At 42.4% G+C, this 17,144-nt stretch overlaps 1 protein-coding gene across 1 annotated transcript in view; it reads left to right on the forward strand.

Annotated features, from left to right (window-relative positions):
• Positions 1-1,745: 1,745 nt before the first annotated feature.
• Positions 1,746-17,144, forward strand: part of LOC126094058 (golgin subfamily A member 6-like protein 2) — a 131,299-nt gene continuing 115,900 nt past the window's right edge. Inside the window, exon 1 of the mRNA XM_049908767.1 lies at positions 1,746-1,865. Coding sequence (XP_049764724.1) covers positions 1,815-1,865 — 51 coding nt within the window. The 5' untranslated portion in view covers positions 1,746-1,814. The remainder of the gene's footprint in view (positions 1,866-17,144) is intronic.

Genomic DNA, 17,144 nt, shown 5'->3' on the forward strand with positions numbered 1-17,144 from the left:
TCGCGACGCAACTGGAGGCGGGCTGCACGATGTTGGGGCGTCAGCGGAAGACGGCCTAACGGTGTGCGGGACCGTAGCCCAGCTTCATGGAGACGGTTGCGAATGGTCCTCGCCGATACCCCAGGAGCAACAGTGTCCCTAATTTGCTGGTAAGTGGCGGTGCGGTCCCCTACGGCACTGCGTGGGATCCTACGGTCTTGGCGTGCATCCGTGCGTCGCTGCGGTCCGGTCCCAGGTCGACGGGCACGTGCACCTTCCGCCGACCACTGGCGACAACATCGATGTACTGTGGAGACCTCACGCCCCACGTGTTGAGCAATTCGGCGGTACGTCCACCCGGCCTCCCGCATACGCACTTTACGCCCTCGCTCAAAGTCCGTCAACTGCACATACGGTTCACGTCCCGCTGTCGCGGCATGCTACCAGTGTTAAAGACTGCGATGGAGCTCCGTATGCCACGGCAAACTGGCTGACACTGACGGCGGCGGTGCACAAATGCTGCGCAGCTAGCGCCATTCGACGGCCAACACCGCGGTTCCTGGTGTGTCCGCTGTGCCGTGCGTGTGATCATTGCTTGTACAGCCCTCTCGCAGTGTCCGGAGCAAGTATGGTGGGTCTGACACACCGGTGTCAATGTGTTCTTTTTTCCATTTCCAGGAGTGTATTTTTATCATGTAGCCGTAAAACAATAATTTCTCTGTGTAAGTTTCGAGTGCAAAGAAATATAACTAAATGATCTAAAGAGACGAAAAGATACGCTCTTTTGTTAATTTTTTAGTCGTCTTCACTTCTTCTCTTGTCTTGATTGTGTGTAGACGGACATCATGTGAGTGCTGGCAAATGTAAGCATATTTGTATGAATTAAGCAGATAATATATTGATTTAATATTATTGTGCACTTTTAATTTGTAAGAGGTGATCCCGATTTCATGTCCGCCTTCCTTTGAATTAACCTGCATTCGAGTATTCGAGTAATTTACAGTTCAAATAATTTAAGATTGTTAAAAAGGAGAACATCACAAAAGCATTTAATAGTAAATCAAAATTGAATGAAATATCATTTTTATTAAGGCCCACCACGTAAGTCGGCAACAATCAAAGTAATAATAATAATAATAATAATAATAATAATAATAATAATAGATTAAATTGCGACGGCCGACGGACGCGAGAGGTTTCAGCAGGGCGGCACTCCAACACACTTCGACAATGTGGTATGTGGCCAATAGAACTACACCTTTGGCAACAGATGGACTTGACGAGTAGGTCCAACAGCCTGGCCTCGTCATTCGCCGGCCCTGACGCACAAGTACAAGCAACAGCTAGAGTCATTCGTGGTATGCTGGGAATCTTTCCAAGGGTTTGTCAAGACATCATCAGGCGATACGCAAAATGTATCGAAGACTGTGGCGCTCGTATTGAGCACGCTTTGTAAGTGAATTACATTTGTGTTTACTGACAGTAGTGTACAATGTCTCCTTTACTCCTTGCTTAGCTTATGTGGCCCAAATTGCCTACATCCTCCTCCACATTTCAGAGACGAGCTTTTGAACATACGTTTGTTAGCACACGCCTTCTGACACGCCCTGTAGAGCGTGCACACCCGCAGAGAGTGGCGCCAGTTTCTCGCTCGGCCGCGCCAGTGCCTTACACCTGTTGTCACGGGCTGGGCGGGGCGCGGCGCGGTGCCGCCACGGCCTTGCGCCAGAGCGGAGCAGGGACCGCGGCTAGTGGAGCGCGACGCCTGCGGCGGCCGCCGCGGGTCCACAGCCGCCGGCAGACCGCAGTCGGCACAGTGTCGCAGGGCCGCCAACATGACGTCGCCGCCTCCGCTGCTGCTCCTGCTGCTGTTGCCGCTACCCTGGGTGAGTCCCGCAGGCGCTCGAGGACCAGACCCTAAGACAAAAAGCTACATCAGTAGGTGTGGTGTGCGTACTGTAAGACCTTCGGTACACATACCATCAGATTATTTGACTTGTCGCTCTAGCGAAGTAGGCGAGTGTCAGCAATGTCTCGTGGTCTTATCGTGGCGTGTTTATCTTCTGCCGTTAGGTCAGACGATAGAAATGCCACTTGCACGCTTAGAGTAGCAGATTGACAGTGACCAACTTTAAACAGAACTTCATTAATTTTAACACACATTTATTAAAATAATAAAAAGCAAAGAAATAACTGGATGCTATTTACAATCTGAAGTTCCTTTGGTCTTGGTACGTTAATCTTATACTCACATATCTCTGATACTTGACAAAGTGTCTATACATTTCTTTTCATGGCTATGTACAGGAATATGGTAATCTAATTAGGCGCAGACTGAAACTTGACTACAGACTAATGCAGACTAATGCAGACTGATGCAGACTAAGGCAGACTGACTAACCGGAGGTCTGTACACTCGTTATAATACCTCGCGCGTTCAGGTATCACTGCGCGAGTGTGATCCGCGAGGAGAAAAGGTTCTACGTTAGCAGCAATCTCATTGGCTGCGTTACATATTAATAAGCGGATCGAAGGAAGCAGAATTTGGTCCGTCTCTATGACAGCGCCATCTCGTAGTGCGAAGACGGACGAGCGCTGCGGCCTGCGCTGTTGTGCTTAGCGGGGCGCGCTCTAGTGGGAAAGTTGTGTACCCGCTGACTACGCGGAACTATGTACACAACAGTAGGACGCGCCCATTTTGCCAAAAACAAAGTCTTCACTTATAGTCGGTATATGTTTCAACAGTGAACTCCATTATCAGTAGATGTTTAATACCTTAAGTGCTTCACTGTACCTCAGGAACCTGTAATAGCTTGCTACCATAAACAGAGGATGGAGATATTAAAGCAACAAGGGTATATACATCGCTTAACTATTCGTCGTATTGGCTGGTGGAAACACAGCCGTGTATGACTATCAGTAAGATATAAAATATCCTCTTTGTGCAGGATGATCTATAACTTTTTTGTTACGGGATCGATTTCGGGAATCCCATTCCTATCTTCAGGTGCCACTGTCAAAAAATTAAGTTACTTCAGGGCATATACAACAGATGTCTATATTGAACACAAGGGGACATTAATCAGAAAGGACAACATTGTTTTATGTCCCATGGGAAACGTAGTAAGAGCGTGAAATTAGATGAATGTTCAAATGCAAGACGTCGTACGTAAACACAGAAGTTGCTAAAAGCACTACAGTAATCTCTTTTTACTCACCGTGTAACTATTCATAGCTACTGAACAAATATTAATAGAATCATTCTTCTTAAAATTTAGACATTATCATGTAATGTGCGATGGCTATTCGGAAAGTAAGGAACGATAGGACGCCGAAATGGAAACCACAGTGAAAATCGAAACTGTTTTTAGAGTGAATTTTTCACTCTACAGCGGAGTGTACGCTGAAATGAAACTTCTTGGCAGATTAAAAGTGTGTGCCAGACCGAGACTCGAACTCGGGACCTTTGCCTTTCGCGGGCAACTGCTCTGGCAACTGAGCTACCCAAGAACGACTCACGCCCCGTCCTCACAGGTTTAATTCCGCCAGTACCTAGTCTCCTACCTTCCAAACTTCACAGAAGCTCCCTTGGCGGAATTAAACCTATGAGGACTGGGCGTGAGTCGTGCTTGGCTAGCTCAATTGGTAGAGCAGTTGCCCGCAAAAGGCAAATGTCCCGAGTTCGATTCTCGGTCCGGCACACAGCTTTAATCTACCAGGAAGTTTCATTTCAGCGTACATTCCGCTGTAGAGTGAAAAATTCACTCTAGAAACATCCCCCAGGCTGTGGCTAAGCCATTTCTCCGCAGTATCCTTTCTTCCAGGAGTGCTAGTTCGGCAAGGTTCGCAGGAGAGCTTCTGTGAAGTTTGGAAGGTAGAAGACTGTGAATTAAACCTGTGAGGACAGGGCGTGAGTCGTGCTTGGTAGCTCAGTTGGTAGCTCACTTGCCCGCGAAAGGAAAAGGTCCCGATCTTGAGCCTCGGTCCGGCACACAGTTTTAATCTGCCAGGAAGTTTCAAAACTGTTTTACTTGCAACAGTTACCAACAACTTACAGCTGCTAATCTCCATAGTCGCCGATCCGACTTAGACGTTTGTCGTAACGTTGTACCAACTTTCCAATTCCCTCGTTATAGAAGGCAGCTACCAGTGCTTTCCGCCAATTCTCTACGCTGGCCTACAGCTCGTTGTCTGTGCCGAAATGTAGTCTTCATAGCCAGCGGTTCATGTGATCAGAGGTGAAACTCAGAGGGAGATAATTACGGGCAGTATTGTGGGTAATCAAACATTTCCAATTGAAAATGATGCAGGAGCATCTTCATTGCCCCTTACTTTCCGAATAACCATCGTATATGACCAACTCTTCCCTGGAAACTGAGGAATATTTACAGTGAGAATTCCTCTGTAAAACGTAACCGTTTGCAATTGAAACCCATTACAATAAAACTAAGTAAACATTATTCTGGAAGGGTGTCGAAACATAATAAAATACTCTTCTGCACTCCTGGACCGCGTGAAGTTCGTTTCCGACATTATATGGTAATAGTTGCCACGTAATGTAGAAATTACTATCGTATTAATCTTTTCTTCTATGACTATGCCTTATTACATCACTGATCAAACATCTGTTGTATTAAGTACATTCTCACAGGCGAACATTCGCTAACTTTACACTTTAACTATGTAGCCAAGGGGTATAACGTATATTCTCATTATATTTCAGCATCCTTTCAGATTAATACTCATTTGTTTGCAGTATATCCATTGATGTAAGTTTTGTAAGAGTTTTACTGTGTGTACAGGTGCCCCTGAAGATGCAAATGGAGTTCAATAAATTTTATATGTACACTACTGGCCATTAAAATTGCTACACCAAGAAAAATGCAGATGATAAACGGGTATTCATTGGACAAATATATTATACTAGAACTGACATGTGATTACACTTTCACGCAATTTGGGTGCATAGATCCTGAGAAATCACACCTCTGGCCGTAATAACGGCCTTGGTACGCCTGGGCATTGAGTCAAACAGAACTTGGATGGCGTGTACAGGTACAGCTGCCCAAACAGCTTCAACACGATATCACAGTTCATCAAGAGTAGTGACTGGCGTATTGTGACGAGCCAGTTGCTCGGCCACCATTGACCAGATGTTTTCAATTGGTGAGAGATCTGAAGAATGTGCTGGCCAGGGCAGCAGTCGAACATTTTCTGCATCCAGAAAGGCCCGTACAGGACCTGCAACATGCGGTCGTGCATTATCCCGCTGAAATGTAGGGTTTCGCAGGGATCGAATGAAGAGTAGAGATACTGGTCGTAACACATCTGAAATGTAACGTCCATTGTTCAAAGTGCCGTCAATGAAAACAAGAGGTGACTGAGACGTGTAACCAATGGCACCCCATACCATCACGCCGGGTGATACGCCAGTATGGCGATGACGGATACACGCTTCCAATGTGCGTTCACCGCGATGTCGCCAAACACGGATGCGACCATCATGATGCTGTAAACAGAACTTGAATTCATCCAAAAAAATGACGTATTGCCATTCGTGCACCCAGGTTCGTCGTTGAGTACACCATCGCAGGCGCTCCTGTCTGTGATGCAGCGTCAAGGGTAACCTCAGCCATGGTCTCCGAGCTTACATAGTCCATGCTGCTGCAAACGTCGTCGAACTGTTCGTGCAGATGGTTGTTGTCTTGCAAAAGTCCCCATCTGTTGACTCAGCGATCTGTCATCTCGACTGCTAGTGATACGAGGCCGTTGGGATCCAGCACGGCGTTCCGTGTTACCCTCCTGAACCCACCGATTCTATATTCGGCTAACAATAATTGGATCTCGACCAACGCGAGCAGCAATGTCGCGATACGATAAACTGCAATATCGATAGGCTGCAATCCGACCATTATCAAAGTCGGAAACGTGATGGTATGCATTTCTCCTCCTTACACGAGGCATCACAACAACGTTTCACCAGGCAACGCCGGTCAACTGCTGTTTTTGTATGAGAAATCGGTTGGAAACTTTCCTCATGTCAGCACGTTATAGTGTCGTCACCGGCGCCAACCTTGTGTGAATGCTCTGAAAAGCTAATCTTTTGCATATCACAGCATCTTCTTCCTGTCTGTTAAATTTCGCGTCTGTAGCACGTTATCTTCGTGGTGTAGCAATTTTAATGGCTAGTAGTGTAATAAAAAAGTTATAAAACCGTCCTGCAGCCCAAAGCTATTTTATTTATAACTGCTAAAAAGAGGAACTTATTTACTGGCTCTCTTCAGTTTTATTCCATACTTACCCATAATTTGAAACTCAATGCACTGGCATCAGTATTCTAAACCAGTACGACGCTATTCTTAAACAACCTGGAAAAAGTCGCCTTTGAAGATTGGAAGATTTCTGATAAAAAAGTGACAAGACACAAAAGTATCCTGATCGTAAAATCATTGATTAGACGCTCGTAAGTGGAAACTTTCTTTACTTTTATTTATAATCTATATTTATTATCAAATAGAAATACTAATTAACAAATATGTATATTCTACAGGCTAATGTTCTATCGACGCAACCACTCTCTTCTGTCATTGGCTGTTCGTTTTAGCTCCATGTAATTGTCAAATCTTATTCCCTTTTTGATGTTTTCCAAATACGTCTCCCTAGGCCATCGTCTTCTTTTCTTTTCCAGAAATTTCGCATCAGGAATGTATGTGATGAAGTTTCCTATAAATTTTGTTTTCCTCGTTCTCATTTCCTTTAACAATTTTCTCCCTTCGTTGACTTCACGTAAGACTTTTAGGTTGTTTTTTCCCTTTAAGCTCGTTCTTGTCTTTTTGCGTCATATCCACATTTCAGCATCTTCAAGTCGATTCCTTTAAATTTAACCATTCATAAATAATTTTGCAAAGAATTTTTTTGTGTTTGTTGGTTAATATGTTTTGTTTGTTTGTTTGTTTTGCCAATGCAATCGAGTACAATTCTTCTCTTCACTTACGCTAAGAATTTATTTTCCTCTGTGACTACATCAGCAAGATAACAAGACTGGTTCACTTGATGACATCTGACGTCATCAAATTTTACATTGGTTATAATTTCTTCCGCATTTTTCCGTGTTACCATTACTTTCGTTTAGCGTTTGTTCACTTTTAATTTCCTTAGTTTAAGAGTATCTAATAGGACTTCCAGCATTATATTCATTTCTTTTCGAGAGTCTTCAACCAATACATCATCAGTAAATCTGATATGATGTATCCATTCACCATTGATTTTTATTCCATTTTCTTCTTCATCATCTGAATAACTTCCTCATCGAATAAATTAAACGAATACAGAGATAGCAGACATCCTTGTCTAATACTTTTCCAATCCTCGACTCTTCCTCTACATTACGACGTTTATTTTTGTGCTTTAGTTCTGATACAAATACAGAATCATTGTTTTTAATAATATACTTTATTTTTTACTACTGAACACATGAAAACAGGAGAACTCAATTTTTTTAAGTGTGGCGAAAATATGGGGAACACAAACAGAAATCTAAAACCCTTTTTTATTTCTAGGTATTGGATAGTATTTTTGAGATATTTTGTACTGCCAAAGTGTCTTACCTCGTCACTTTTTTTAGTCTGCTTATCACTACAGCGGATGACATAAGCTCGTGTAGCTGGTATAATAATAAAAATAATTTCTTATAACAATTTCTCACACCATAATGCCCGCATTACAGATCACAGACGTGAATGGAGACAAATTGCATAAGAGCAGTGAAGCCCTATAGCTATTGGCTGAGAGCAACAGCGCATGACAAGTAATTCGAGTTTGTGACATTGCGGTTAGCTCATGCTCAGAGTTTTTGGGCGAAGACCTACACTTCATGTCAGGCAGCTAATTATTTACATTGCACGCATCTTTTTCTGCAACAATGGATGGATTTACACTGTGGCCTCCTACACGTCCTCACAGCGTGTTTAATTTCCGTGGTGTATTCTAACAATTTTATCAGTTTCCATTTTTGACGTCTTGTCAGTTTACCAATTTCTCATCCAGTTTGTTTTTGCCAATTTCCAGATTTAATGTCCTACCAGTTTGCCTACTGTACAGCCAATACTACCAATATCCGCATTTGGTGCAACTCGACTAACAGACGACTGGCCTCGAATAGAGAGCTACAGCCCATGGTTGATTAATACACTGAAGTGAAACAAGTCATAGGGTATCTCCCAATATCGTTTCGGAACTACTTCTATCCGGCACAGTGGAGTAACTCGAGTGTCATGGGCGCAATACGTTGTTTGAAGTCCCCTGCAGAAATATTAAGCCATGCTGCCCCTATAGCAGCCCATAATTGCAGGTGCAGTATTTGTGCACGAACTGAACTTTCGATTATATCCCATGTGGAGCGATCTGAGTGGCCAGATCATTCGCTCGAATTCTATCGCGAACAATTGTGGCTCAGTGGCATGGCGCTTTGTCATCCATAAAAGTTCCATCGTTGTTTGGGGACATTAAGCCCACACATAGCTGGAAGTAGTCTCCCAATAGCCGAACATATCTATTTCCAGTCAATGATCATTCATCTGGACCATAGGACCCAGTCCATTCTATGTGAACACAGCTCACACCATTATGGAGCCACAAGCAGCTTCCGCAGTGCCTTGTTGACAACTTGGAACCATCGCTTCGGGTCTGCGTCACACCCGAACCTTACCGTCAGCTCTTAGCAACTAAGATCGGGACTCATCTGACCAGACCGTGGTTCTCCAGTCGTCTACGGTCCAACCAATATGGCCACGAGCCCAGGAGAGGCGCTGATAGTAAAGGCACTCGCATCTGACGTCTATTGCCATACCTCATTTACACCACATTTCATCGCGCTGTCCTAACGGGTACGATCGTCCTACGTCCCAATTGATTTCTGCCGTTGTTTGAGTTGCTTGTCTGTTAGCACTGACAAATCTACGCAAATTTTACTGGATTCGGTCGTTAAGTGAAGGTCGACGGCCACTGCAACGTCCATGGTGAGAGATAATGCCTGAAATATGGTACTCATGGCACAGTCTTCACACTGTGGATCTCAGAGGATTGATTTTGATAACAATTTCCGAAATCGACTGTCACATGCATCTAGCCCCAACTACCATACAGGGTTCAAAGTATGTTAATTCCCATAGTGCGTCCTTAATGACGTTGGACACCTTTTCACATGAACCACCTGCCCTTTTATACATTGTGTACACGATTCTACCGCCACCTGTATATGTGCATATTGCAATCCCCTGAGTTTCGTCACCTCAGTATAATACAGGTACTTTGGACACTACATTAATTATTGATCAGAGCAACATATGATAACTTGACATAACACAACACTGACGACCAGTGGAGTTACACAGGCGTAACACTGGCGATAAGTCTACGTTACTCACTGACCACACAATTCATACTTCGCATGCACCGTGTATACGCCAGTGCAGTGGCTTCAGATCGTTCGGATGCTTTTGGGCAAAAGTAAATTAATTTGTTATAACAAATATCCAAGCACTGAGCAAGAATGGAGAGCATATTTCTCGCAAGTAGCAGGATCCCCCTTCATCTCCGACATACAGACAGTGAAGAAATGATGGCATTCCTGCAGTCGAATAATGAGAATAGAATTTGATCGAAGGGTCGGGGGCTGAACTGCTGAGCTTTCGCACCATTAGCCGACAGCACGATGACATCGACGACGACTACCGTGACGAGCGTGGTCACATGGTGGGGGAAGGGGTGGTCTGAGGATGGTGTCGTAGGGCAGTGACATAATGACGTCATAGGCTTGGTGCAATTGTCCAGATGCGATGATGTCAGAATTCTGGGAATACTGATGTTGCTGTCAGAGAAATCTAACAAGTACACCTGCCTGAGTACCATAAGCTGGCGTCAGTGGTTCCGGGAATGCTGATGCTGATGTCAGCGATTTTCGCCCAGAACGTCCAGTGACCTTCTACTACCTGTCGGCTTCTAACACTGTATGCCCACTGAGAAACACTGTTTGTACCATGGGATGGTCGCGTAATCCGTGGCAGTAAGACGATCTTGATGAGTCACTATGGAATACCACGATATGGCTGCGGAAATCATCGCCTCGTCCCCGCCATGTTTCACGCTGTGAAAGTAGACTCTGCCCAAAATTGGAAACAGTGTGAACCAAGACTCATCTGACCAAATATATTTCTTCCATTGCTCCAGACTCCAAATTTTATAGCTTCGGCTCAACATTTTCTTGTCACAGTCATTTGAATCACTGATGAATGGTTCTGGAATTTCTGCTCACCCTGCAATTCGCTGGTTATTGTGCTCCCTTCCCCTGTCGTCCTCTTATTTTACCCCACAATCATCTTCGATGGCCGTCCGTCACGACCACTCAGAACACACTGTCGTCCGCGTTGTGACTTAGCGGACGATGCACTTCCACTTTCTCTGAATACAGTATAAATCCTCGATATGATGCCTCTTGAAACACCAAACACTTAGGTTACCTTGCTTACGGAACCACTCGACATACGAGCACCAGTAATTTGCCCACGTGCGAATTCGTTTAGCTCCGACATAATGTGGTCACGTCTACAAAGGACACTTTTCTGACCACGACAGACACTTTCAACCTATTGAATTTTTTTTTCTCGTGCGTCACCCGTCACGTCCGTTTCAAGATACATTAGCACCACTCGACCTTCACTTTCCTCTTTGTGTGCATGAGGGAAAGAGGAGGACACCAACCACATACTTTCGCTTGCTGTAATCAGAGTGAACACGCGAATACCCTCTTACGAGATTTACATAGGTCACCATACTCCAGAGGAAAAAGGTAAGCTAAAATAGCTCACAATAGTTTTGAAAACACCAGTTCAGAAATAATCTGTGCTTCAACTTGTTGGCGCATTTGTCACCGGGAACATCTTGTAAGCAAAACACACTTGCACGACTTAGTGCTGCTACACAGACAGCAAATGTCGGTCCAGTTACAAAGACATGGAATCCCCCTACAATTAAAACAGAAATTTAGAAAATCGTTTGCCAAGAGTGTGGTTCGTATTACACAGACAAATACAGGAAGGTTTCTCTCTCTGCAAAAGACTAAAGGAACATCAAATACACTGAAAGTTACAGAAACAGGACTTCAGCTCTGTGCAGTGTAATTTCTAAACCAATCACTATTATTCCATAAATCTTCTAGTACTGTGCTCGGGACAGAAATTACCCATATATTGAAATATTCGATATTACATATGCTTCAAAAAGACCATCCAGAACTACTATTGAATGACCAAAACAAAATCGCTTTCTCTACACTTTTGGATAGTACTAGAATAATTAAAGGACTAGGTTGATCTTTCCCACTGTCTAACTCACTCTTTGCTATTAACTTATATAATTTGCGCAATAAACTCTGTCCTTATATACTCTGAGAAGTACAAAAACCTTGACTCCCTGTTGTGTTGAAAATAGTGCCTCATTGTCAGGATTGTGATCACGACACTCTATGTTTAACTTGCACTCTAAGATATTATTCCATCAATGTTTCACATCGTCACTTTATTGCCTATTTTGTATACTGTAAGATAGGAATGTATTTCTCTTGCCTCTGGTGGTTGTAGATTCATAGCTCTGTAGTATTCGAAATGGTATGAACAACTAGAACACTGGTCTGGAACACTTAACCTAGGACGTATGCAAGAGAAAGCTAAGAAAAAAGCTAGAAGAAAAGTGTGTAATAATTCTGTGTCTCACCAATAATACAGAGACAACTGAATGAAAATGACCAAGAATCGTTCAAAAATTTGGCTATAGGCATCAGTCGTTTCTTAACAGTTATCAGCAGAGTATGAGTCCATGCTATGAAAATGTTGAATGTTTACGTGAATTTAGCAGTTCTCAAAAAAAAAGCAATATAAGAAGTAATAGGAGATGAAGTTTTGGTGAAAGGATGAGTTCCAAGTCGTGTCGTTGTTGCAAGAGGATTACATCGAAAACAGACACAGAAACTCACCGGATTCAATTTACTGTGTTTACACACTCCTCTGCCGTGGCCTCTTGCTACTGCAGTGTGCATAATAATCAGCAGTTCTACCAACTTAATACAAAAAAAGCTTTTACGACTCATGGTGTGATCAAGGTCATCCAGATTTATGTTTTGCGTCATTTCCCTAGATCGGTCCAGGCAACTGTCGGGACGGTTCCCCTTGTAACCTCTCCTTCCTAATAGGCCTACTGGATTGCGATATAACTGACCGTGATCGCATATGCGTAGTGAAATTTTACACTGAGTAAGGCTATCGTTACCAAAGGAAAATAACACCTGTTAGTTGGAGGAAAAAGCGCAACAGACTCTTCTTAAGGAAGAATCTATTCTAAAATTAGGCTAAATAGTAATGACAATTTTAAAATGGGTGGAATATAGTGCAATCGCTCACTAACCGCATAGGCGTGAAAAAGGGCACCACGTAATATTTACTATAAAATCGGTGATAACACAAATAGAATACAGATTAGCTAAGGAAGGGATAATTAAACGGTCGCCAGCTCGCTAGGGCAAAGAATTTCCAGAATCTTAAGAAAGGTAATGGCAAAGAATTTTTAGCAAATAATCACTAGCGTGGCAACAGAAGGTTTTCACGCTTTTCCACAGCACTACAGTTCACGAGAAAATAAATGAAACAGAAAGCACTGAGTTTGCAGTTACTCATTCCGAAATACTAAATTTTGGAAGTAACGTTGAATGAAATTACTGGTTGAATAAGTGATTGGCTTAACTTAATCTATATTATGTAAATAAAATTAACTTTCAGTAACCTCAGTGTAACATATAACATTAACGTATATCTCTCTATCGTGAAACACGCTAATCTTTCCCTCTGAGAGGATTTCGAAGATTGACCACGCGGTGTGTCATATAGACAAAGGTATCGGACTATAATTTCGAATGTGGGGAAATTAACAGAAAAACCAAAGAGAATTTAACCTTGGGAGTTATGAAAGTGGTGACATCATAACTGAATGAAAAAAAATGAACGGTCGTCAGGCCAATTAGGCACATTAATTTGGAAATATATGTTTAAGAAAATTGAATATTGGTTATTGGAGTTACTTCCGTTGAGATTTCCCTTTGAATAGCAAACGTGATACATTCTGACACAGTGCACTCGGAACTGTACTTAGCAGCAGTTACCAACAACGCACACACCAGTAAATCATAGGAAGTAATTTTGCACCTAGCTCATACTAATGACAGCTACACTCAAGGGCAACACTTAATCAATTACTGAAATGTTTCTGCATGAAGTGCATAAGTAAATTTGGACATGAGAGGCTTTTATCTTGACTGACATGAAAAATAAACACAAATAAAGATGAATAATATCATAAATACACTCTTCTACATATATTAGTTTTCCTTAGCAACAGCAGTAGTTGAATTTTTTCTTATACGTATAGAATATGATGGGGACTCATAAACTACTATAGTTTCACTAGTCAATGCTCTTTGATTATTACAGTAGAAAAGACTAATTCAAAAAGCTAAACATTCACTTCACTTGGAGTAGTTCATAATTTACTTTGCAAGACAATAAAATACAACACTAGGCTTAATTAACTTCAAAAAAGGAACCACTCATCATAGAAATCAAAACCACACTATTTTTGAGAATGAGCGTCACTTGTTTGCTTTTTTATCACCTGTGAAACATGTATTCTAGACAATAATATTTACACAGTCTTGCACTGTCATCATACAAACTATTTTGTAATAAACTAAGGATACTTTAGCAAAAGGCTACCCAACTTCACTTTTTTGGCTTTCGCTTGACCTTTACTACTCCTTTTACATTAGACAAAAAATCAGTTTTAAACACTTGAATAGAAGAATTGTTCATTTAAATCAGGATACTCGGTTTTAGTCGCACTTAGGTGAGGACCCTGCATAGGTTCGGATCAGGATAAAAAATATGTTTCCGGACACGAATTTATGTTTTTGTGATTATTATTAAAACAATACACAAATTAACTGGTCCATGCCCATATACATTTCTGAATGTAGGAAGTTAGTGAAGCAGTGGCGAAGATTGCAAGTGACATGGCGGCTAACTGTACCCACGGCTCTCGATGTTCGAATGCTCTATAATATCTCTTCTTGGCGTCGGAGTGGAGTGCACATGTGGATTTTTTAGGTTAGAGAACTCCCTCCCTAGGCCCGACAAGACGCCTCCTGAGACGGGGCAAGGTAGGAGTAGGCAAAATGCAACAGGGAATAACAATATTAATGTGCTAATAGTAAACTGCAGGAACGTCTATATAAAGGTCCCAGAATTGCTGTCATTAATAAACGGTCATAACGCCCATATAGTACTAGGGACAAAAAGTTGGCTGAAACCAGACGTAAACAGTAATGAAATCATAAAATCAGATTGGAATGTCTACCACAGAGAAAGGGCGGACAGTGAAGGGGGAGGCGTGCTTATCGCGATAAGAAGTGGCAATAGTATCGAAGGAAATTGACGGAGATCCGAAATGTGAAATAATTTGGGTGAAGGTCACGGTTAAAGCAGGCTCAGACATGGTAATTGGATGTCTCTATAGGCTCCCTGGCTCAGCAGCTGTTGTGGCTGAGCACCTGAAGGATAATTTGGAAAATATTTCGAGTAGATTTCCCCACCATGTTCTAGTTCTGGGTGGAGATTTTAATTTGCCGGATATAGACTGGGAGACTCAAACGTTCATAACGGGTGGTAGGGACAAAGAATCCAGTGAAATTTTTTTTAAGTGCTTTATCTGAAAACTACCTTGAGCAGTTAAACAGAGAACCGACTCGTGGCGATAACATATTAGATCTTCTGGTGACAAACAGACCCGAACTATTTGAAACAGTTAACGCGGAACAGGGAATCAGCGATCATAAAGCGGTTACGGCATCGATGATTTCAGCCGTAAATAGAAATATTAAAAAAGGTAGGAAGATTTTTCTGTTTAGTAGAAGTGACAAAAAGCAGATTACAGAATACCTGACGGCTCAACACAAAAGTTTTGTCTCAAGTACAGATAGTGTTGAGGATCAGTGGACAAAGTTCAAAACCATCGTACAATATGCGTTAAATGAGTATGTGCCAAGCAAGATCGTAAGAGATGGAAAAGAGCCACCGTGGTACAACAACCGAGTTAGAAAACTGCTGCGGAAGCAAAGGGAGCTTCACAGCAAACATAAACATAGCCAAAGCCTTGCAGACAACAAAAATTACGCGAAGCTAAATGTAGTGTGAGGAGGGCTATGCGAGAGGCGTTCAATGAATTCGAAAGTAAAGTTCTATGTACTGACTTGGCAGAAAATCCTAAGAAATTTTGGTCTTATGTCATAGCGGTAGGTGGATCAAAACAAAATGTCCAGACACGCTGTGACTAAAATGGTACTGAAACAGAGGATGACAGACTAAAGCCCGAAATACTAAATGTCTTTTTCCAAAGCTGTTTCACAGAGGAAGACTGTACTGTAGTTCCTTCTCTAGATTGTCGCACAGATGACAAAATGGTAGATATCGAAATACACGACAGAGGGACAGAGAAACAATTAAAATCGCTCAAAAGAGGAAAGGCCGCTGGACCTGATGGGATACCAGTTCGGTTTTACACAGAGTACGCGAAGGAACTTGCCCCCCCTTCTTGCAGCGGTGTACCGTAGGTCTCTAGAAGAGCATAGCGTTCCAAAGGATTGGAAAAGGGCACAGGTCATCCCCGTTTTCAATACTGACGTCGAACAGATGTGCAGAACTATAGACCTATATCTCTAACGTCGATCAGTTGTAGAATTTTGGGACACTTATTATGTTCGAGTATAATGACTTTTCTGGAGACTAGAAATCTACTCTGTAGGAATCAGCATGGGATTCGAAAAAGACGGTCGTGTGAAACCCAGCTCGCGCTATTCGTCCACGAGACTCAGAGGGCCATAGACACGGGTTCACAGGTAGATGCCCTGTTTCTTGACTTCCGCAAGGCGGTCGATACAGTTCCCCACAGTCGTTTAATGAACAAAGTAAGAGCATATGTGCTATCAGACCAATTGTGTGATTGGATTGAAGAGTTCCTAGATAACAGAACGCAGCATGTCATTCTCAATGGAGAGAAGTCTTCCGAAGTAAGAGTGATTTCAGGTGTGCCGCAGGGGAGTGTCATAGGACCGTTGCTATTCACAATATACATAAATGACCTTGTGGATGACATCGGAAGTTCACTGAGGCTTTTTGCAGATGATGCTGTGGTGTATCGAGAGATTGTAACAATGGAAAATTGTACTGAAATGCAGGAGGATCTGCAGCGAATTGACGCATGGTGCAGGGAATAGCAATTGAATCTCAATGTAGACAAGTGTAATGTGCTGCGAATACATAGAAAGATAGATCCCTTATCATTTAGCTACAAAATAGCAGATCAGTAACTGGAAGCAGTTAATTCCATAAATTATCTGGGAGTACGCATTAGGAGTTATAAAACAAGTAACATGTCAACCGAATCTAAGGCTGTTAAAAAATAATCTGAATCGTCATCCGGGATATGTAGGAGTTTTTCTTTAATGTTGAAAGGCAATTTGGCCTTCAACGCACGGAGTATATCACGCGTTGCGACTGGTTCGTCTAAAAAGTGTCCCATGTTCAAGTATTTTTCAAAATATCTGCGTACGTTGCCATTTTTACTGTTAAAAGTTTCAGGTTCTAAAATTTGTCTTCTGAGTCGCTCCTGGACGGATTGCGACCAGAATTTGTTCAGAAAAGCACACTCAAACTCACTGTACGTGGTACATACGTCAGCTTGACTGTATGCCCAGACAGCTGCATCGACTTGGATGTAACCGACAATATATGAAATCTTTTTCCGGTCACTCCAAGTGCGTGGAAATGCGTTACTAAAAGATTTAAGAAAAATCACCGGGTGAATGGTTCGTTTTTCTGGGATAAAAATCTGAAATTGCCTGTGTTTCATTAAGCTTTCTTCTTCCTTCGCATTGTGATATGGATTTATTCCACTGTAATTACTGGTATGTTCAGCTGGCGAGTAATTACGATAATGTTGCTGTGGTTTACCATGATAATAGCTTGTGTTTGTGTTTGCACATCGTGGTATGTGTTGTAGTCGTGGTG

Source organism: Schistocerca cancellata, chromosome 1, assembly GCF_023864275.1.
Source record: "Schistocerca cancellata isolate TAMUIC-IGC-003103 chromosome 1, iqSchCanc2.1, whole genome shotgun sequence".
Taxonomy (NCBI): Eukaryota; Metazoa; Arthropoda; class Insecta; order Orthoptera; family Acrididae; genus Schistocerca; species Schistocerca cancellata.